This window comes from Aegilops tauschii, chromosome 6 (assembly GCF_002575655.3).
Source record: "Aegilops tauschii subsp. strangulata cultivar AL8/78 chromosome 6, Aet v6.0, whole genome shotgun sequence".
In the NCBI taxonomy this organism is placed as follows: domain Eukaryota; kingdom Viridiplantae; phylum Streptophyta; class Magnoliopsida; order Poales; family Poaceae; genus Aegilops; species Aegilops tauschii.
In genome coordinates, this window is record NC_053040.3 from 344,822,045 (window position 1) to 344,842,885 (window position 20,841).

A 20,841-nucleotide genomic window follows, 5' to 3' on the forward strand; every position below is an offset into this window, starting at 1 on the left:
AATAAGTGAGCACCACACTGCACGACATATAGAACATATACACTAGAGCAACAGATTGCATGGTGAAATTAGATAGCACAATTCACTAGATTTTGTGAAGGAAAGGCAAGAGCAGCACACGCAACGGGTAAACCGAGCATGCTTAACCGGCGTAGCTAGCAATTGGCAAGGTGCTCCTCCAAGATCTGGGGGTCAGCACGAATGGCAGCCATCGCGACCTCATCCGCACGTGTGGCCGCGATTTGCTTCTCCGCTGCCAAATGCTCCTTGAGGTCCTGGCTATATTGCGTGCACCATGGCTTAGGCCGGCACTTATTTGGTGGAGGGGTCGGTGATTTGGGTGGAAGGTGTCGCGCTCGCGCCGACGGTCGGGGCATGTGGGGTGTGGAAGGAGGAGGAGGATGGGGGTCGGGTGTGGATTACCTGCCTAGATAGACGAGGCCGAGTAGTGTGAAGGAGGGTCGCCGACGAGGAGGCGGCGGCGCTGCAAGCAAGGAGTGAAGGTATCAACTTGGAAAGGAAGGCGGAAAGAGGGGAAATGTGGCTTTTGGTAAGGGGGAGCGGCGGGGAGGTAGATATTTCCGCGGAAGCCGAAAATTTGGAATCGCTTCAGCCAAAAAACTGGCACGCGAAGTGTCATCAGAGTATCAGACACGGTCCCTTATTTAGAACTATGTACGATATGTGGACATCACAAACGATTCAGATACCTTAACTCGTGTGTGATGAGTATGAACGTCAAAAGTTTTTGTTCGAATTTCCATGGTTACAGTGGTCATCCACGTCATTGCATAATTTGGGTACACAAAGGGGACTACAACACACCCACACTTCTTAATCGAGCAAGTTCAACAATTAAACAGAGCTAGCTGACCTAAACATTACTCTAACAAATTAAAGACCGGTGCTCTTAATTAAACAAAACATAGAGTACTACTACGGCTGGTGCTCGTCGATCTCCGCTGCCGCCTCCATGTCCAGCTCGCGCCCGACGGTCTCCTGGGGAAGGGGCTCCATGGCATCCATCGCACCATACTCGGCAAGCATCTCGCCATCCGTGTCCGCCATCTCTTTGGAAAAGGCCGCCATGAGCTGGGCGTGGGCGGACGCGATCTGGGCTTGGACGGGCTCCATCATCGCAAGGTATGCGGCAGAGGAACGAACGGTTGCTCGAACGCTCTCGGCGGTTGTCATCTCTTCGGCCGTGGGTTGCCGGCCGTTGTCGGAGAAGCTTTGTTCGATTTGTGCGGTGACCGCCAGGAGCTGGGCGTGGGCGGCCTCGACATGGTCGTGGGAAGCCTCCATCAGGGCTAAGGCCGCCGCTGCGGAACGGACAGCTGATGTGCCGCTCTCGCCAGTTGCTATCCCCGAGGCAGATGTTGCTGCCGCCACCTGAGAAGCAACAGCGGTCGTTTGGGCTGCCTTTGCCGCCCGGTCGCAAATTGCGGCCACGCTCATGCACCTTGTTAGCACCCGCATGGCGGCTACGGCCACGCTCTTGCCGGAGTGGGCCACCGAAGTTGCCCTCACGACGCGGGTCCACGTGCCCATCTTTCACGGCGATGATTGAACAGTGAAATGATATTTGGGGAGCGAGCTAGTGTGTTTGAGATGCTGGCTGTGTACTGTAGCCGACGCACCTTATCGCGTAAGCCATAGGCGTACTATACATCGACGGTGCTCCAAGATATTTTATACTACATCTCACATGGTTGCTGACAATAAACTGTGTGCGATCTACTTGATTTTTCATCTTGATTTGAATTACATAATGGGGTCACAGCGGCAATGGATGGTGTTTGAATTGCTAGACCTTTTATCTGGAGTGAACATGCAGCTATATGTGTGTCGTAAAAGAATTGGAATTATTCAGGGTTCGTTTGAACATTTTATACATTAAATTGGTTTTCTAGCCATTTCAAGTGAACAATTCAAATTTAAACTACATGCACATGCTCCAGTGCATATAAATTGGTTGAAAAATCAAATATGTGTCCTTGGGTGCATGCTTAGGTCCCATGCAAGAAATGGGAATGAATTTCAAACACCGGGGCACCGTTGATTGTCAGCAAAACATTGAGATGCCTGGTTTTTAAATTCTAGTAAACCCAAAACTCGTCTGAAATTCATGTAACTTGGCATGCTATCATGGAGCGGCATCAACATACCGTGGTACAAATTTTGTCCCATTTGGGGCAGGTTTGGGTATATGCTTCTCACAAACCGGAGCTTCTCACAACAAGCATGATGGTTTTTGGTAGGGAACGTCCCACCTTCGGGGACGAAACGATATCCATTGCCTCTTATTGCTTTCAATTTTTTTTCTCGTGTCAACATAGAACAACAGGAGTGTTGTCTGATTTTTTATGATTTTTTGGGGTTCGTTTGGACATTTTTATGCATTAACTGAGTTTTCAATGCATTTTATGTGCATAATTCAAATTTGAACTACATGCACATGCTCCAGTGCATATAAATTGGTTCAAAAATCAAATCTGTGTCCTTGGGTGCATGCTTAGGTCCCATGCAAGAAATGGGAATGAATTTCAACAACCGGGGCACCGTTGATTGCCGGCAAAACATTGAGATGCCTGGTTTTTAAATTCTAGTAAATCCAAAACTCGTCTAAAATTCATGAAACTTGGCATGCTATCATGGAGCGGCATCAACATGCCGTGGTACAAATTTTGTCCCATTTGGGGCAGGTTTGGGTATATGCTTCTCACAAACCGGAGCTTCTCACAACAAGCATGATGGTTTTCTGTAGGGAACGTCCCGCCTTTGGGGACGAAACGATATCCATTGCCTCTTATTGCTTTCAATTTTTTTCTCGTGCCAACATAGAACAACCGAGTGTTGTGTGATTTTTTGTGATTTTTCGGGGTTCATTTGGACATTTTTATGCATTAAGTGAGTTTTCAATGCATTTATGTGCATAATTCAAATTTGAACTACATGCACATGCTCTCGTGCATATAAATTGGTTGAAAAATCAAATATGTGTCCTTGGGTGCATGCTTAGGTCCCATGCAAGAAATGGGAATGAATTTCAAACACCAGGCACCGTTGATTGCCGGCAAAACATTGAGATGCCTGGTTTTTAAATTCTAGTAAATCCAAAATTCTGTTAACAATTCATGTGACGCCACGTGTCTTGGTTTTAAAGGCTATAGGAGGTGTCGTGCGGACAGCTGCTTGACCTTGACTGAACGGGAGGCGTACGAGCGCCGTCCGGTGCGCAGGCTGACCGAGAGGCGTGCAAGCTGTCCTTGAGTGCCCAGGCTCACTGGGAAGCGTGCGAGCTGTACGCTGCGCAGGCTCACTGGGAAGCGAGCCCTTTGACTTCCATGGCCGCCCGCCTTGCTCGCATCCTCTCCATTAATGGCGCCCAAGCCGTAGTTTAATTCGCTTTTTAAATATAAAACACTCATCGCAAACGTTTTAGTTAGAACACCCGTATGCAAACCGACAACTTCCCTAGGAAGCCAAGAGAAAATGAGCCGAGCAGGATTTCTGCAGCTCTTGATCGCAAACGTTTTAGATAGAACACCCGTATGCAAAGTGAGAGCAGCGCAGGATTTGTACATCCCTTCAACGCAAACGGTTGTTTTGCACCCGTGTGGAACCACGTACAAACAATTTGGTAATATTTGTCAATCCTTGTAACACTGCGATTTGTCAAAATATAAAGCTAAAAATCACTAGCAGTATCTAATTTTTGCAACTAAAATTCAGTAATTAAGCATAGATTTCATTCATAGATTAAGCAGTCGTTCTTAATTTATAGTTTTATACAAACAGTTCATTTCGACAGCTGAACTGACCAAACTTTTCCCCAATTGTTGCCAACCACGTACTGAAATAGCTAGTCCAACTATATATACTAGCTAATTTTAAGTACGATGTACAGTTCCACCACATCTATAGTCAGATGAACTGAACAAAATAGCCCATAAATACTACTACTACTGCGGAGAGGCTTTGTACTACTTTCGGCTTCCTCTCCTCTACCGAGCGCGCTCAGTAAGAGGTGGAGGAGGAGGAGCCTACCGACGAGCTGGGCAACCGCAATGCGGTGCCTGCCGCTAATGCAGCTTCAGCGACGCTCGCCTCGAACGCCCTCTGCCGCTCCAGACGACCCCTCTCGAAGCGGTGGTTCTCCTTGTAGATCTCCTGATTCCTCCTCTAAGGCGGCGTGTGCCGCTGCCACTGCGGCGATAAGGCTCTTTGCGTGCTCGACGAGGCGCTCCTCCTCCTCCCGCAGGAACTCGGTGTAGCGCGCAAGGTCGCTGTCGCACGTGCGGGCATCCACCTCCGCCTCCCGCCTTTGGGCGGCGGTGGCGGAGCGGGTGATAACCCCAACGGTCGACGGTGGGCTGGCGGCCACGGCGGCCGATGATGGGGTGGCGGCCACGACCACCACCTCCCTCCTTCGGGCCGCGGTGGCGGAGCGGGTGATGGCCACAGTGGCCGGCAGTGGGGTGGCGGCCACGACGGCCATCTCCCGCCTTCGGGCCGCGGTGGCGGAGACGGGCGATGGCCCTGGCTTTCGACGGTGGTGTGGCGGCAACGGCGGCCGGCAACAGCTGCCGACGGGCACCGGCGGCGGAGCGTGTGGTGGGTGTTCCGCGCACACCCAACAGGGACACCACCCGCACTACACTACGCCGGGGACTGTGCCGCCGCCGCGGTGTAGCCTCCTAGCTGGACCTGTCCTCTGATGACGGTGGAGTGGCCGAGTGACGACGACGGACCGGTGCCATTGGCGAATGTGGGAGAAGCAGACGGGATAAGCTACAGGGATGGAGGAGAAAATGCGACGCAGGACTCGCCGGCCGTGAGGGTTTTTATAGCAGGCTGGTAAGCATTGGGATTTGGGGAGATTTCACCAAGTCGGGCGGGAAGCTTGCGCGGGAACCTGCGAGGTTGCGCGGGAACGGGCTCACCGACGATTCAATTGCGCCACCGTTTGGCAAAAAGAACGCCCCCGCGTGCTGCGCAAGCTTGCGCTGTAAGCCGTCTGCGGCAGCGGGGTGACAAGACGTGCGAGAGGAGGACGAATGGCCAGGTACACATACGGTTAATAAAAAAACGTTTGCGATTTAATTACCTACTATACCACCGTCCTGGTTTATAAGTATGATTTAACTAATAAACTACAAATGCATGTCGCCAAAGATTATATAGTTGGATTTGTATTTGAACATAGTTTTCAATTATATAATTTTTAAAACATGCATTAACATTTTGTTGGTTAAATTTGAGGGCAAAGTATGGCATGGAATATAAAGAAGACTATAGACTAGACGGAGGTGGTACCACACGGCCGCTCTCTACGTAGCGAGGTAACTGTCGGCCGGCTTGTAGGCGACCATTTGCTGCGTGTTCAACTACTCCATGCGTGTGGTTGCTTGCGGTTCAGGCGGCCGCGGCGCGCTCTGCTCGCGTCCCACCGCGCGCGCTCTGCTCTCGCATCCCTCCGGGTGCTCTACCCTCGTCCCTCCACGTGCGCTGCCAGTGTTTTGGGCCGGCGCACGATCACGCACGTTCGTGTGCAAGCGGTTGCGCCGGGCGCAGCGCGACGATGCAGTTACCCGCTGCAAAAACTGCCATGCGGACGCGCCGAGAATCCACGCCGCCCAGCCCCCTTTTATTCCTGCGGCCATTTACCTTCATCTCTCGTCTCACACGTCAAAATAAGCACACCCACGAGGACACATACAGAGAGGACATCTAGCGGTTCCAATGGCGCTCCCAGCGGCCGCCGACGACAACGGTGGGCCGTACAGCACGCATCACTTAGTGGACACCCACGTGAGCGGAAGGCCCTCTCGGTGGTGTACACGAACGATCCGGTCTCGGTGGAGAGCTCCATCCAAACTATGGAGCAGTTCCTTGCTGAGGACAAGTACCGAGTGGTCAGCTTCGACCTCGAGTACACCATCGGTCGTGCCGGGCACGATCAGAAGGTTGCCATCACCCAGTTGTGTGTGCGACATGACGTCCTCGTCTACCACTTCCACCTTGCCACAAGGCCTTGCGAGCGTTTCTCCAGGTTTATCAAGAGCTCCGGCTACAGTTTCGCTACGGTGGACACCACCAACGATCTAAAAGCGCTCAAGGTTTCGGACTTGAAATGCCCGAATCTTGTCAACATCCAGCACCACTACAAGGTATGGGGCACCGAAGAAAGCAAACTGAACTCCCTGGTTGACCTCGCCTCGACCATCATCGACCCCTACTACGCGAAGATGAAGCAAGAGAGCAATAAGGACAAGAACGCCTGGCACAGTGTGTGGCATAAGAGACTTGATGAACATGTCAAGTACGCGGCCATGGACGCGTACACAAGCTACGAGATGTACAGGCGGATCGTTGACATGAGAAACTGTCTTCTTCCTGACCCAGACGAGGGATCGAGCCACATAGCATTGGCGGGAGCGTCACAAGAAGTAGATGACTAGACGATCGTTTCTCCTACTTTAGAATGCATGCAATTGTTTATTGAGGTGTGAGCGAATGATCTGTATGGTCACTTATGTAATTGGATGTTTATTTTAGTTATATATATATATACATGTTATTCTACTATAGACAGAGCAATTCACACGGTTTATTAGCAGCAATCGTCTGTGTTATTATTGGTCTTCGCACACATTTCAGATTACGGACCTGTTTGCCGTGTATCACACACATCTTGTTCAGTTGAACCGTTTCCATTGTGTTGCCTAATCACACATAGTTCATCCCATTGAACCGTATGCTGTATATCGCACACGCCTTCATCTGGCTACCCGTTTCTTTTGTGCGTCCTCATCACAAACAGTTCATTGAGCTGAACCGTATGCCCTGCATCGCACACGCAACTAAATTCTGAAACATGTATGATGCATCTGTCATTGCAAACATTTTTCACCTTTTTGACGGTTTTTTACACCACCGTTTGCGATTATGGCATCGCACACAGTTTCGTCGAAGGGTCTCTGATCGTAGTGTCGCGTTTGGACCATCCTGCAGTAGTGAAACTAAGGGGCACTACGATCGTACTTGAGCATTGGGTGTAGCTAATATGAGAGTGTTTCATGAATGGATCAATGATTGAGCATGATGGGATAGGGATAACTTGCTTTAGTGTTGATATTTTGAAAGACATGGTTGCTTGTTGATATGCTTGAGTATTGAAATCTTCATGTCAAAACTAGACTATTGCTTTGAATCACATAAAAGTCCAAATGTCCATGCTACAAAAGAAAAGAATATGTGATGAACATGTTAGGCAGCATTCCACATCAAAAATTCTGTTTTTATCATTTACCTACTCAGGGCCGAGTAGGAATTAAGCTTGGGGATGCTGATACGTCTCCAACGTATCTACAATTTCTGCTTGTTCCATGATGTTATATTATCATTCTTGGATGTTTTACAATCATTTTATAGCAACTTTATATCATTTTTTGGGACTAACCTATTGACATAGTGCGCAGTGCCAGTTGCTGTTTTTTACTTGTTTTTTACTTCGCAGAAAATCAATACCAAACGGAGTCCAAACGCAGCGAAACGTTTTGGAGAATTTTTCTGGACCAGAAGGAACACGATGGGCCAAAGAAGTATCAAAGGGGGCTCTGAGGGGAGCACAACCCACCTGGGCGCGCCTGGGGGCCCAGGCGCGCCTTGGTGGGTTGTGCCCACCTCGGTGGCTTCCTGCACCGCCTTTTCACTCTATAAATACCCCAAAAATCCAAAAACCCTAGGGGAGTCGACGAAACACAATTCCAGCCGTCGCAAGTTCCAGAACCACCAGATCCAATCTAGACACCATCACGGAGGGGTTCATCATCCTCATTGGTGCCTCTCTGTTGATGCGTGAGTAGTTAATTGTAGACCTACGGGTCCGTAGGCAGTAGCTAGTTGGCTTCCTCTCTCTCTCTTTTGATTCTCAATACAATTGTCTCTTGGAGATCTATTTGATGTAACTCTTTTTGCGGTGTGTTTGTTGGGATTCGATGAACTTTGAGTTTATGATCAGATCTATTTTATCCATGAAAGTTATTTGAGTTTTGATCTCTTATATGCATGATTACTTATAGCTCGTATTTCTTCTTCGAATCTTTGGTTTAGTTAGGCCAACTAGATCGATTTTTCTTGCCATGGGAAGAGGTGCTTTGTGATGGACTCGGTCGTGCGGTGTTCTTTCCCAGTGATAGAAGGGGCAGCAAGACACGTATTGATCGTTGCTATTAAGGATAACAAGATGGAGTCTATTCTTACATGAATAGATCTTGTCTAGATGCATGCTGGATAGCGGCTGGTCTGTGGAGTAATAGCAGTAGATGCAGGCAGAAGTCGGTCTACTAATCTTGGACGTGATGCCTATATAATGATCATTGCCTGGATATCGTCATAATTGTTTGAAGTTCTATCAATTGCCCAACGGTAATTTGTTTACCCGTCGTGTGCTATTTTTCTCGAGAGAGGCCACTAGTGAAATCTACGGCTCCCGGGTCTCTTCTTTATCATATTTGCTTTCTGATCTATTATTTGCCTCTTTTATTTTCAGATCTATTAATCCAAAAATCCAAAAATACCTTGCTGCAATTTGTTGTTATTTATTTTATCTCGCGTTCCCGCGAGATCTATTTATCCAATCTACTACAAGTTTATCCATCCTTTGCCCGGGAGGGATTGACAACCCCTCTTAGGCGTCGGGTTGCAAGTAGTTGTTCTTTGTGTGCATGTACCGTTTACATAGTGTTGCGTGGTTCTCCTACTAGTTTGATAACCTTGGTCTCATCACTGAGAGAAATACTTACCGTAGTTGTGCTGCATCATCCCTTCCTCTTCGGGGAAAATACTGACGCGGACACGAGCCATCATTCCCCTACTTGGCTACTATGTTTGTGGCGACGAGCGATTCCTGATCTACGAGTACATGGAGAATGGGGGTCTTCAAGGGAAAGTAGTGGCTGCACCATTGTCGGTGCACTCACGGTGCACCCACGTAAAAAAACATAGCAAAACATTTCACAAAATACTAAAACTTTGTGGGAATGATCATCAACAAATGTTATGGGTGATTTTGTCTTTTTTGTACAGAGCTTCAATGTTATTTGACCAGTAAACTTTGCAAGTGCCCATAACATTTGTTGATGATCATTCTCACTTTTAGAATTTTTTGAAATGTTTTGCTATGTTTTCTTGCATGGGTGCACCATGGGTGTAGAAAAACCACTCTTGGGCCTTGAAATATGGCTGAGGAACCTAGCAGGCGCACTTGAAGTGCTTGGATGGCCATCTCAAGATCTGCCTCGGCTCTGCCCATGGGCTTGCTTTCCTCCATGAGGTTGTGTTCGATTGACATGGATTTTAAGGAGGTTTGGAAGGGATTGAAGGGGATTAAATCTCATACAAGTCAAATGCCGCCCAAATCCCCTCCAATCCCCTTGGGCCAGGGTGTAACCGAACGAAGCCTGGAGGATTTGTGCCTCACCGGGACACGAAATCAAGCAACATTTTGTTGGATGAGAATTTCGAGCCGCGGTCTCCGACTTGGGCGTTTGGCCTCGCAAGGATAATTGGTGCATGTGAGACTCATTTCAGCACTGACATTGTCGGTACATTTGGATACACCCCCCTAGAGTACGGCCAGACGATGAAGTGCAGCACACGGTGTCCTCATGCTGGAGCTACTTACAGGACGGCCACCCACAGGGCAGGAAAAAGTCTATTTTAAACCCTGAAATCGTAGAGGTCGGGAGAAACGAACCCTCATGTTGAAATCCCGGTCGATTGCACCATGAACTATGCAATCCCGGTCTAAATCGAACCCTGGGTCCTTTGAGGCATAAAAACGCTTACGTGGCAAAGGTCAAACGGGATTCTTCTGACTGGTGGGCCAAAGAACGGCAACGTTGCCCACGGCGCACACCCGTCGTCCGCGCTGGGCCGGCCCATTTTTTTCTGTTACACTGCAAAAAAAAATGCGTGCAAGATAATTCGAATGCACGACCTCCTGTTTTGGTGCAAACTACACTGACCAACCAGGCCACCTCTCCTCTTGCGACTACTTTATTTCTTTTTCTTTTTCTTTTATTTCTGCTTTTTGTTTGTGAAAGCTCCTTAGCTAGATGATTCTCATACAATTTTTCCTTTATCTTTTTTATCTAATGTGTGAACCTTTTTTCAATTATTATTTTTAAATTTGTTAAGTTTCTTACAAAACTCGTGAAAATTTTCAAATCCACAAACTCTTTTGGATTTTTCCATAATCTGTGAATTTGTTTCCGACGCAGACTTTTCCAAATCTGTGAATTGTTCAAAATTGATGATTTTTTCCAAAAACATTCTGATTATTCCAAAAAAATCGCGGTTTTTTTAAATATGTGAACTAACAGGAGGTTAAATATGTCGGTTGTCCTTTTTGTTCACAATTGACTTAAGTCGACCTACTGGTTAGCTGCTATAGCTGTTGACAAACCCGTCCTTAGTTCGAATCTCTCTAGTCGCATATTTAGTTGTGCCCTTTTTTCTTTTCTTTTGCTGAGCCTCGCGGAGTGGTCAAAGTGAACGTTGAACTGGGCATCCCTTGCAATCCCTGTTTGGAAAACGACCTTAGGTATGGTTCAATTTAGACCGGGATTGTATATTTCAGGGTGCAATCGACTGGGATTTTGACACGAGGGTTTATTTCGTCCAACCTCTATGAGTTCAAGATTTAAAATGGACTTTTTCCCACAGGGCAAAAAGATGTGGAAGGGGGTGGAAACCTTGCCGTCTGATTAGGTAGCCGTAGAGTAACCTAGCTGGAGATTGTAATGAGAGAAACTAGTGCTGCTCATGTTCATGCTTCAGTTGGGATAAATGCTTGTCTCTTAATTCATGCATTGTCTTTATCAGTCACTCATGGCGGCATGACATGAGTATTTTACAAGCCCCGAAGACGGTTGTGCTGAAAGTTTACTTCTCCTTTCTTTGTTTATGTATGTATCTGAAAGTGATACTGTATTTCTAAGCTCACAATTTTTGTTTTTTTAAGGAAAGATTGCAATTATATTAAAATATCATCACAGTCGTTACAATCAGATTGCACCAGCAACGCCAAAACCAGTGGTAGTTGGCCCATATGGACAGCCCCCCTACCACTGCTCTGGGTTAGCCTGGCTAACTCATGAGCAACTTTGTTGCCATCTCTCCCAATCTTTCAAAAGACAATGTTTGAACTATCTTGAAGAAGATCCCTAATCACAATATAATGCTCTCTCCAAGCTGCAAGAGGGGTTGCAGGGGACAGAATGTTCAAAATAACTGCAGCACAATCAGATTCAACGATAATCTTATCATTTCCCAAGTCAAGAGCAGCCTTCAGCCCAGCGACACACGCACAAACTTCAGCCTCTTCGGCACTTGCACAGGGATGGAGTTTTACGCCCTCTGCTCTAACAAGTCTGCCCATGAAGTCTCTTATAATGTACCCAGCACTAGATTCACCCGAAATGGCCACAAACGCAGCATCTGTGTTTACTTTCAGCCATCCCACAGGAGGTCTAGTCCAACTAGACATACCAGCATGGCTTGGACCAGGTTTGATCAACACTGACATATGACACTTCTGAGGAGAAGGCGCAACAACCGGCTTCTTTCCTTTATCATCAGTAGCGAGGCATTCACCCCAAAAAGAAACAGAGAAGTTTTGCAGGAATCTAACCGAGTCTATAATGGAGCGCTTCCCTTGGTTGTGGACCACATCATTTCGGAGGAACCAAGCACGCCAGAACACAAGAAGCACCAAATCACGCTGCCTTGGTTTGATTTTTGCAAGGAGGATTAGAAGCTCACCATTTTTGTCTTTTGTTGCCAGATTCAGCTCTTCTAATCTGACGACGGTCACCCGTTTACTGCTGCTTCTGCTTTGACTGACGTATTTCTCTGTATCGCAGTACTCCATAGAACTCTCAGCACCAAGCTTACCTGTTTCTTTCGGGTTCACGTGGCCAGTCCATACTGACAGTGTTAGTATGTAGTGTGTAGTGCCAGGCCAGCTGAATCTTGAGAAGAAACGACGCCGCGCAGGAATGAGCAGTTGATGAGAGACGAGCGACGCGTTGCTTGAGAAGAAACTGAATATCATGTACTACTAGTAGCGGTTTTTCTACTGAACTTGAATCTGATGCTGCAAACAATTTTCTGGATTTTTTTCAGAAAGAGAAAGACTAATGAAGGTGCGCGCAACGTGTTCAAAGCGCTGCTCAGAGAGCGAGGGTGTCAAATTCTTCGGAGAAAACAGATGAATGAACGTGTATTTCTTCTAGCCCTGGCTACCTACGCGCTAGACCTTGGCTTCCGAAAGGTTGTTTTGGCGCCTTTGGAATTCAGAAGACATTGAACGGACAGGGACAAGCCATGTGCCGTGGCGTAGAGGGAGAGCGCGCACTATCGGCCGGCCTTTACACCGTGTGCCACTGCCAATGCCATCAATCAATCGTCCTCGTCTCCATCTTCATCCTTGTCCCCACCATCCACCAAAGCAACCAGCTCCAACAACTGCCACTACCGTTCGTTTTGCAGTCCTTGCAGATTCAAATGAAATGGAGAAAACTTCTCCGGTCCGCAACAAAACTCGGCGTGCTCATCTCTCATCATCTGTTTCCGGAGAGTTGGCCACTGGGTGGGGTTCATCGCTCTCCAGTGATCACAAGGCCATAGCACCACCAGTTTCAGAGCTAAAACTTTAAATTATTTTTGCTTACGGCTTTCGTTTAGTTTCCGTCAGTTACGATGATCAGTAGTTATTTCTGTTTGCCTTTGCTTTAGTTTATAAAAGGTTGGCTAACATCCAGGATAATCTTATCATCAGAACTGTTGTCAACATTCCAAATGCAACAACGGGAGTAGCTAAATGGAAAGCACAGCAACAAACAGGTTATAACTTAAATCTTCCACGACAATAAGAGCACACCCAACTGTCACACTGGAGTCTTAATACACGCGAGTCTGGATTCAGGCAGGAGATAACATCTTCAGGAGATCGAGATGGATAATCGACGGCGGATGCGATACTAGGCGCTCGAAACAGGACATCACAAAGAAGCTCGTTATTCCCGATCGGCTTTCTGTAGCAGAGGCGAGGCGGCTTAGGACCTGCTCTTGTTGAACGGAATCGCTCTGATGATCACCTGGTGGTAGACGGCCGCCAGGGCAGCGCCCACGAAGGGGCCCACCCAGAAGATCCACTGCAAAATGAAACCAAGTTAGTATGAAGTTTTTCAGGGAATAGTACGCAACCTTTCCTACATTTTTTTTTCTGTAAGAGGCTGTTTCCAGGACTTGAACCCGTGACCTCATGGTCACAAGGCAGCAGCTTTGCCGGAAAAAAAAAAGCCTATCGATAATGCGCCACTATGTTAGTTAGCATCATTGAAGCTGTTAATTCTATGATTGGTTACATACAACACCTGATCAGTTCAGACTCCCCAGAACAAGAGGACATAACAAAACTGTGCACTAAGTATCAGTTCGTCTGGAAGCAGTTTCGTACTCCCTCCGTCCCAAAATTCTTGTATTAGTGGAACAATTTGCTGAAAAGGGCAAGTAGGTGAGAGTGGGGCTTCACTCACATGGTCGTTCCAGGCATGGTCCCTGTTGTAGATGATAGCAGCCCCAAGGCTCCTCGCTGGGTTGATGCCGGTGCCAGTGATGGGGATGGTGGCCAGGTGGACCAGGAACACCGCGAACCCAATCGGCAGAGGGGCCAGGATCTGTTTTCACAAGCAACAGATGGAAAATTGTTATGATATGTACACGATTCACTGGAGCAAGCAAGATGAACCGGAGAATGTGCAAGTTACAAGCACATCAGTTCATTGTATTTACATGACGAAGACATAAATTACATTCTGGAGCTAGATTTTCACCAGAATACAAATGATGCCGTAGGATGTTGGGGCACTGGGCAACTAACAATAACTATATCATTGCATTGCTATTCGGTCAAACTACCCAGCTAATAACGAAGGCATCGCTTAGCATGTAGCATCACATATCAAGCAAAACTGGTGGAGTAAAAGTGTAGAGTACTCACAGGAACATGGGAGTCTCTGGCATTCCTCTTGGCATCGGTGGCCGAGAAGACGGTGTAGACCAGGACGAAGGTGCCAATGATCTCAGCACCAAGGCCGTCGCCCTTGGTGTAGCCACTGGCGACTACATTGGCGCCGCCACCGTTGCCCATATACAGACCCTGCTGGAAGCCCTTCACCACTCCAGCTCCACAGATGGCCCCTAGGCATTGCATAATTATGTAGAAGATGGCCCTGGTCAGGGACAGCTTCCTGGCCAAGAACAGCCCAAAAGTCACCGCTGGGTTGATGTGCCCTCCTGTCATTTCAGCAGATAATAGAGATTAGCAGTGTCCTCAGCTTTGGTAGTGCTTTTAGTGTTACATCATATTTGTCCTCTCACAATTTGATACTATTTTGAGATTAACCAGGCAGAAGCTGAGATTCAGGAGCAGCAAGTAGTGAGAAGTGGACCACAACATTTACTGAGAGACATTGTACAATTTGACAATAAAAGAGGTTTAGTGACTACTAAATGATGTATTGCCCGTAGCAGAGTTTCAGCAAACGAATTCTATGAAATAGTACTGCATATTGGTCACTCACCTCCAAGTGAAACCGAATCAGATCGAGTAATAAAAATGGTGCTTTTTCCATGTGCACCTTTGACCTTTTGAGGTTGGAATGTCTAGATTTGGACATTACAGAAGCGCTGCATCAAAAGATGAGCTCTAGTAGTATCCTTTAGTTGTGAATTGTGCCTTTGCAAAATAAAACTGGGTTTACATAGTGCAGAAGTACAGTTTGCGAATGAAATGTCTAATACTACTAACTGCTCTCTGTGCTACAAAACGAAGACACAGATTTTGTCCACATGGTCGGACCCTAAATTCTCTCTCTAACATTATTACTTTACTTTTTAATTTTATGATTTTTTTAAAAGAAAGATCATAAGTATGTTCATCTTGATGATATATGTCAACATGCAAAAATTGAACTAAAGAAGACATGCAAAAATTGGTGGGAAAATATGATATTATTCGCCCTGTGCCCAAACAAAAAAAGAAATCGGTAGGCACACATTTTGTCTTTTTGCAGCCTAATTAAAAGAAATGTTTTTACAACTGTTTAATAAAGTGAAGGGAGAAGAGAGATTATTGTAGGTTGGACACGCAACCCATTTCACTTTTTGGAAGACAAAACACTCTAGAATCTAGATACGTTGCGTACAATAACAGCAAAAAGGCACAGTACTAACTGACAGTTGCTTCAGCTCCTGTGAAGCAACAAACAGCTACTGCAGTATCAAGCCAAGAAGAGAGAGGGAGAGACCTGAGATGCCGGCGGTGCAGTAGACGAGCGCGAAGATCATGCCGCCGAAGGACCAGGCGATGCCCTGGACGCCGACGGTGGCGCACTTGGAGGGGGACTTGGAGACTCCCATGACGGTGAGAACGGTGACGTAGAGGAAGAGGAAGGTGGCGATGAACTCGGCGATGCCGGCGCGGTAGAAGGACCAGGACTTGAGCTCCCCGGGCTCGAAGAGCGGCGCGGGGGGCGGCTCCTTGTAGTCCTTGTCGTCGCCGCCGCCCTGCGCCGCCGTCCCGATGGGCTGCCGCTCCGAGTACCTGTTGGCGCCCAGCCGCACGTCCTCCTCCTTCCCCTCCATTGTTCTGTCCCTCCCTTGCTCGCTGGTTGGCTGCTCCGGGAAGGGGAAGCTGAGGCAGCGGCGGCGGTGGGTGTGTTGTGAGCTGTGGGCTGTGAGGTGGTGGAGTAGAGGCGGGTTATAAAGGCAGGAGCGGGGGTGAGTGAGAGAGTGAGGAGAGGAAGGTGGCTATGGAAAGGGGCGAGGAGAGGAGGGTGATGAGGGAGGAGCACGGGGGTGTGGAGTGGGGCAGTCCAATGGAGTGCAGTGCAGTGGTAGTAGTTGGTCGCGTCGGGTGCCTTTTCCGCTTTATTGCTTGTCTCCGAGCTTATCCAATTCCAGCGCTTCTTCTTTCTCCACTCTGTTTGTCTGCACTAAGCATCATTGTTTCATCAATAACCAGATAATAATACATTTACAAATACAGCAGAAAGCATAGAATCGAAGAATATATTATTACGAAAGTAGTACAAAGAAATGCTCCGCCATGATAATCTGATGAAGAGCTGTGCTTCGGCTGTAGTACTACTGTGTGAGCCGAGTGTGACGTCCATTTTCTCTTGCTTCTTGGTAAATTTCTTAGATTCTCCGTTGCCTGTTACATTCTTTTGCTGCACTCAATCTTTCTTTAGCTAGGCTTTTTCCTCGCTTCCAAGGATTCTTTGCTTTGGCTTTTGTTCTGCCCGGGGCCCACCAAAGCCATCGATCAATCCTCCAGCAGAGGAGAGGAGAGGAGAGGACAAGGAGCACCAGCACAAACACAAAGACAGCGATGGGACTACAGGAGTACGTGCCTCGTGTATTTACATTCGTTCGTCCCTTCTTCGTACATGCATAGGTAGCCCCCCTCTTTGCCCGTTACCGGATTCTCACTCCTTTTGTGGCCCTGATGAGTGATGACACTGTTTCCTCGATCAGCACAGTAAGCACAGCAATACCTGCTGTTGCTGTGGCTCTCACAGCGTGGAGTTTAACGTTGATGATTCAGCATGGCCTCGCACAACTATTACCATTAGCGTATCCCTTGCCAGGCTCGTGAGACGGCTTTAATAGCCACTTTGCTTCTTCATCCGGTAAGCTTTCCCGGCGAGCATCGCGATTTGTGGGAAAACGGGCAGTGCAATTCACCCGAAAAGAAGGACCAGCCTGCCGCTCACTTTGAGGTTGAGAGAGTCAAAAGCCACCATGATCCAAGGGCCCAGCCACAGCTAGGTGTCGCGCTGCAACGCAACTTGTACTGGACCAAGAACCTGTAGGGGAGGGAGTAAAGTTGCAGCGGCAGCAAAGCGATGAGCTGCGCTGCATAGACAGCACATCACTTGTCATCGTTCGTCCTCTTGTAAGGGGAGAAGCTGGTGATCTGAAACAACAACCTCTCGCAGAAATTGTGCAGAGGATCCGGCAATTCGGAGGCCCCATGCCATATACCTGGCCATCCCTTGGGCCGGGCCGGGTTGGGCTTTTTCGGGCCGGGCTGCCCATGGCCAGGTCTGGCCCATGCCATTGCCATGGTACAGCTAGGGACGGAGTCTCTTTAGCATGATTGATTGCGGCGTCCTGCAGATGGTGACGCTCAGCCGGTGAATTGGAGTTCCGGAATCAAAGGTTGCATCCCCTGACCCGGATTAGCAATGTCATGTCCAAGGAAATTAGGCCTTGTTCGGAATCCCTCCTCTCCGCTCTGAGGGGCAGTTTGGTTGGTGTCCACGGAGTTGTGGAGCTCACTTTTAGTCTCAGGGCAGTTTGGTTGGTGTCCACGGAGTTGTGGAGCTCACTTTTAGTCCCTCCGTGAAAATGAGCTAGAGCCTGGTCCGCTCTGGAGCGGAGAGGAGCCGAACGCGGCCTTAACATCGAGATTTTCAGAGGAGGGCGACTCGCTGTTTGGCAGGAGCGAAATGTTTGGATATGACTGTTGACTGGTCGAGGCTGAAACATTGCCTCCGAGAGCAACTAACAGATTCGAGAATTTTCAGGGAGTAAACAACTTCTATCAACAAGGTTAACTGGTTCAGTGAGCTAGTCAGTTTTGGGGCGGTGTTTGGTTTGGTCATAGGACTAATGACATTAATCAAATGTGTGTGTGTGTGCAATCCTTTTGAATGAAAATGACATAGTCAAATGGCATGTGGTCGACGAGCTCATCATACTACAAGGTTCAACCAAACTGATCATTAATCGCCTGGTGGGATTGATTAGACGGCCAGTGTTCCAAATGCCAGTGCAGGCGCCTACCTGAAAGCCAGGAATCCTGGTGTTTCCCTCCTAAAAATTCTGAAAGTGGCTACTTTTGCTTGCTCTGTTTGACTGGATATTGATCAACCGTATTGTGAACATTGAAACCATTTCTGGCAGCAACCATGGTCAGCCAGTCGCATCTAGTACCAGCAGGCGATATACTGTCACATACAACAACTACACGAGCATGCTTTGTGTATCATCTCAGATTGAAAATCATACTCAATCTGAGAAGAAAATCATCAATCATGGATGCTCTGTGTATCTTCTCAGTCGCTGGAGTACTATTCATCAACATGATTGATGATTCGAGAACGCAAATGCCAGCGAACATCGCAACTTTATTACTATGATTCAACGTGCACATTGATCAAGAAGCAAAGACAAGTACTGAAGAAAGAGGAAGACCTTTCTTTCTTTCTCCCTTTTTCTTCATTTTCAGCCTCGGTCAGCCGCCGCTGATCGGCGGGATGATGGCGAGCTCGTCCCCGTCGGCGACGGGGGCGGACTCGGGCGCGTACTCCTCGTTGAGCGCGAGCACCATGGAGCGGCGGATCTCGTCCAGCTTGGGGAACGAGGCCAGCACCCGGCCGAGGCACTCCCCCGCGGTGCTCCCGGAGGGCACCTCCACGGAGGACTCCGCGACGCCCGTCAGATCCCGCGCGCGGGCGAAGAACAGCACCTTCACCCTCACCTTCGCCGCCGCCGCCGGCGGCGCTGATCCGGCCACGGGGTCGTCCCCGGGAGCAGCGTCCGGAAGCATGAGGAAAGGAGGAGGAGACCGTAATTTTTCTGGACTCTGGGGTACGACTACGGGATATGACCACGACGGAGGCGGGGGAAGGATTGCATTGACCAAAATACCCCTCGTTCTGACTGCTGCCCTCCGGACTACGGCGCCACCACGCCGCTCGCCGGACCCCCACACAGCACACACGTCCGCCTGTCGCCGCCCGCGGGAGCCCCGCCGGCGAAACTCGAGCATCCACTCTCGTGTGCCGTCGCACGCGCGCCAGTTGAGTTCACTGCTCGTCAAATCGCCTTTTGGCTCGGCTTCTAACCGGCGGCGCATCTGCGCTGAGGACAACGTGTTCGATGAAATGCCACCGGCTGGGCTTTTGGCTCGGCGAGTCGTGCGTGGGAGAACTGAACCGCTGGTGAGGCCTGTGCGTCCTCTCAGGGCGTGGACGCGATGGCTACACGGCGGCAGGGAGCCACAGGAAGAAGAGTTCCCGTACGCCGACGTGCCCCGGCCCGGGAGGAAGTGGGAGAGGAAGCCGTACGTGACGCCGATGAAGGTCCTCATCCGGAGGGCCAAGGAGGAGAGACGGGCCCGGCAGGAGGCCCCGTGCCGCGTGCTGGAGCACCCGCCCGCCAACGGCCTTCTCGTGCCGCACCTTGTCGAGGTTGCGCATCGGGTACACAGAGCAAGGGAGAGGCTCCTCAGCGGCCTCGCCAGCCTTGTCAAAGGTGAAGCTGCCATCCCGGTGAAGCGATGCAGGTAAAAGGAAAACGTGTACACCCCAATGGCAATGTAATTTCCTTTGCACAGCCATGGTCTGTTGGATTCAGCATGGTGGTATGAGTAACGGTGTCAAGTGTCTGATCAGGTTCTGCTCGGAGGTGCACATCGGTAACATCGGGCACGAGATCAGGACGTGTGAAGGCCCCAATAGCGCATCGAGGAACTCCTTGCACGTGTGGCGGCCAGGGACGGTACGGGACGTCCTCGGCTTCCCATACTGCTACCACCTGTTTGATCGCGTTGGGAAGCCCAGGGTGGTGCACAAGGAGAAGTACACCGTCCCGAGGCTACCGGCCATCCTGGAGCTATGCATCCAGGCCGGTGTCGACGTCGAGCGTTACCCAACCAAGAGGAGGACGAGGCCAGTCTACTCAATCGACGGCAGGATTGCAGACTTTGAGCTGGACGATGAAGACGGCTCCTCCGAAGCAGAAACATCACCTGAAGCTTGGTCGTGTCAATCGCCGCTGCCTCAAACGAGTTCTGCTTGTACTGCCCATGCCGGTGATCGAACAGAAGAGATCACTGTGAGGGAGATGAGCTCCAGGACGCTGCAGTCCTGGCTGGAGATGCGGTCGGGCGGAGTGAGGCTGATGAGGAAGTACGGTGTGGTCACCTGCGGGTACTGCCCGGATGTGCAGGTCGGGCCCAAGGGCCACAAGGTGAGGATGTGCAAGGCGAGCAAGCACCAGCAGCGGGATGGCCAGCACGCGTGGCAGGAAGCCACAGTAGATGACATCGTCCCCCTGAACCATGTCTGGCATGTCCGCGACCCAGCTGGCGACAGTGTACCTCTCGCGAACGAGCTCAAGAGGTACTATGGCAAGGCCCCGGCCGTGGTGGAGCTCTGCGTGCGTGCGGGCGCGCCAGTACCGGCGCAGTACAGGAGCATGATGCGGCTGGACGTTGTGCCGCCCGCACGCGACGAGTACGACCTTGTTGCCTGATACTCAGACTGGCATTGCGGTGCCTGGTGCTCATGCATGTTTTTGAGTTCGCCCACATGTCGGAGCTGCACAAGGTTGAAATGGTCAGGATGCCGATGCTTTTTTTCTTTTGAGGGTTGCCGAATTTCTTCAGGGCATGTTTGTTTCTTCAGGGCATGTTTGTTTTTCCTTAGTTTTCATCTAAGTCTGGGGAGAGAAGTCTACATTACCCCCTGAACTTGTCTTAGGGTTTACTTTACAACCCTCAACTTTACTTTGGTTCAAATTTCACCCTCCAAGTTTAAAAGCCGTTCATAATACAACCCTGAGATGTAATGATATATTTTATCTCCGGTTTTGTCAGCCACATCGTTGGTTTTTTCTCCTATAGGTTCTCAGGACAAAATTCTCCCATATTAGTAAGAGTGTTTGCATACTTTGAATTGGGGTCAACATTGC

The 20,841-nt window shown here is 49.2% G+C and overlaps 2 protein-coding genes across 2 annotated transcripts; one reads left to right on the top strand and one right to left on the bottom strand.

Annotated features, from left to right (window-relative positions):
- Positions 1 to 12,823: 12,823 nt before the first annotated feature.
- LOC109779304 (aquaporin PIP1-1) lies at positions 12,824 to 16,065 on the bottom strand. The gene is made up of 4 exons (XM_020337902.4): positions 15,384 to 16,065; positions 14,075 to 14,370; positions 13,611 to 13,751; positions 12,824 to 13,226 (listed from the first exon to the last, which is right to left on the bottom strand). The coding sequence occupies exons 1-4, from the start codon at positions 15,718 to 15,720 to the stop codon at positions 13,128 to 13,130; spliced, it is 873 nt and encodes a 290-aa protein (XP_020193491.1). The 5' UTR covers positions 15,721 to 16,065; the 3' UTR covers positions 12,824 to 13,127.
- A 1,907-nt stretch (positions 16,066 to 17,972) lies between these two features.
- Positions 17,973 to 20,730, top strand: LOC109779303 (APO protein 3, mitochondrial). The gene is made up of 2 exons (XM_020337901.4): positions 17,973 to 19,432; positions 19,542 to 20,730. Exons 1-2 carry the CDS (start codon positions 18,402 to 18,404, stop codon positions 20,401 to 20,403), a joined length of 1,893 nt encoding a protein of 630 aa, XP_020193490.1. The 5' UTR covers positions 17,973 to 18,401; the 3' UTR covers positions 20,404 to 20,730.
- The last annotated feature ends 111 nt before the right edge of the window (positions 20,731 to 20,841 follow it).

Excerpts from the sequence above, each read along its gene's own strand:
- LOC109779304 (XM_020337902.4), bottom strand. The coding sequence starts at position 15,720 with ATGGAGGGGAAGGAGGAGGACGTGCGGCTGGGCGCCAACAGGTACTCG. Across the intron at positions 14,371-15,383 it reads CTGCACCGCCGGCATCTCAG|GAGGGCACATCAACCCAGCG; the intron begins GTCTCTCCCTCT and ends CTGAAATGACAG. Across the intron at positions 13,752-14,074 it reads CCAGAGACTCCCATGTTCCT|ATCCTGGCCCCTCTGCCGAT; the intron begins GTGAGTACTCTA and ends TTGTGAAAACAG.
- LOC109779303 (XM_020337901.4), top strand. The coding sequence starts at position 18,402 with ATGATGGCGAGCTCGTCCCCGTCGGCGACGGGGGCGGACTCGGGCGCG. Across the intron at positions 19,433-19,541 it reads ATCCCGGTGAAGCGATGCAG|GTTCTGCTCGGAGGTGCACA; the intron begins GTAAAAGGAAAA and ends GTGTCTGATCAG.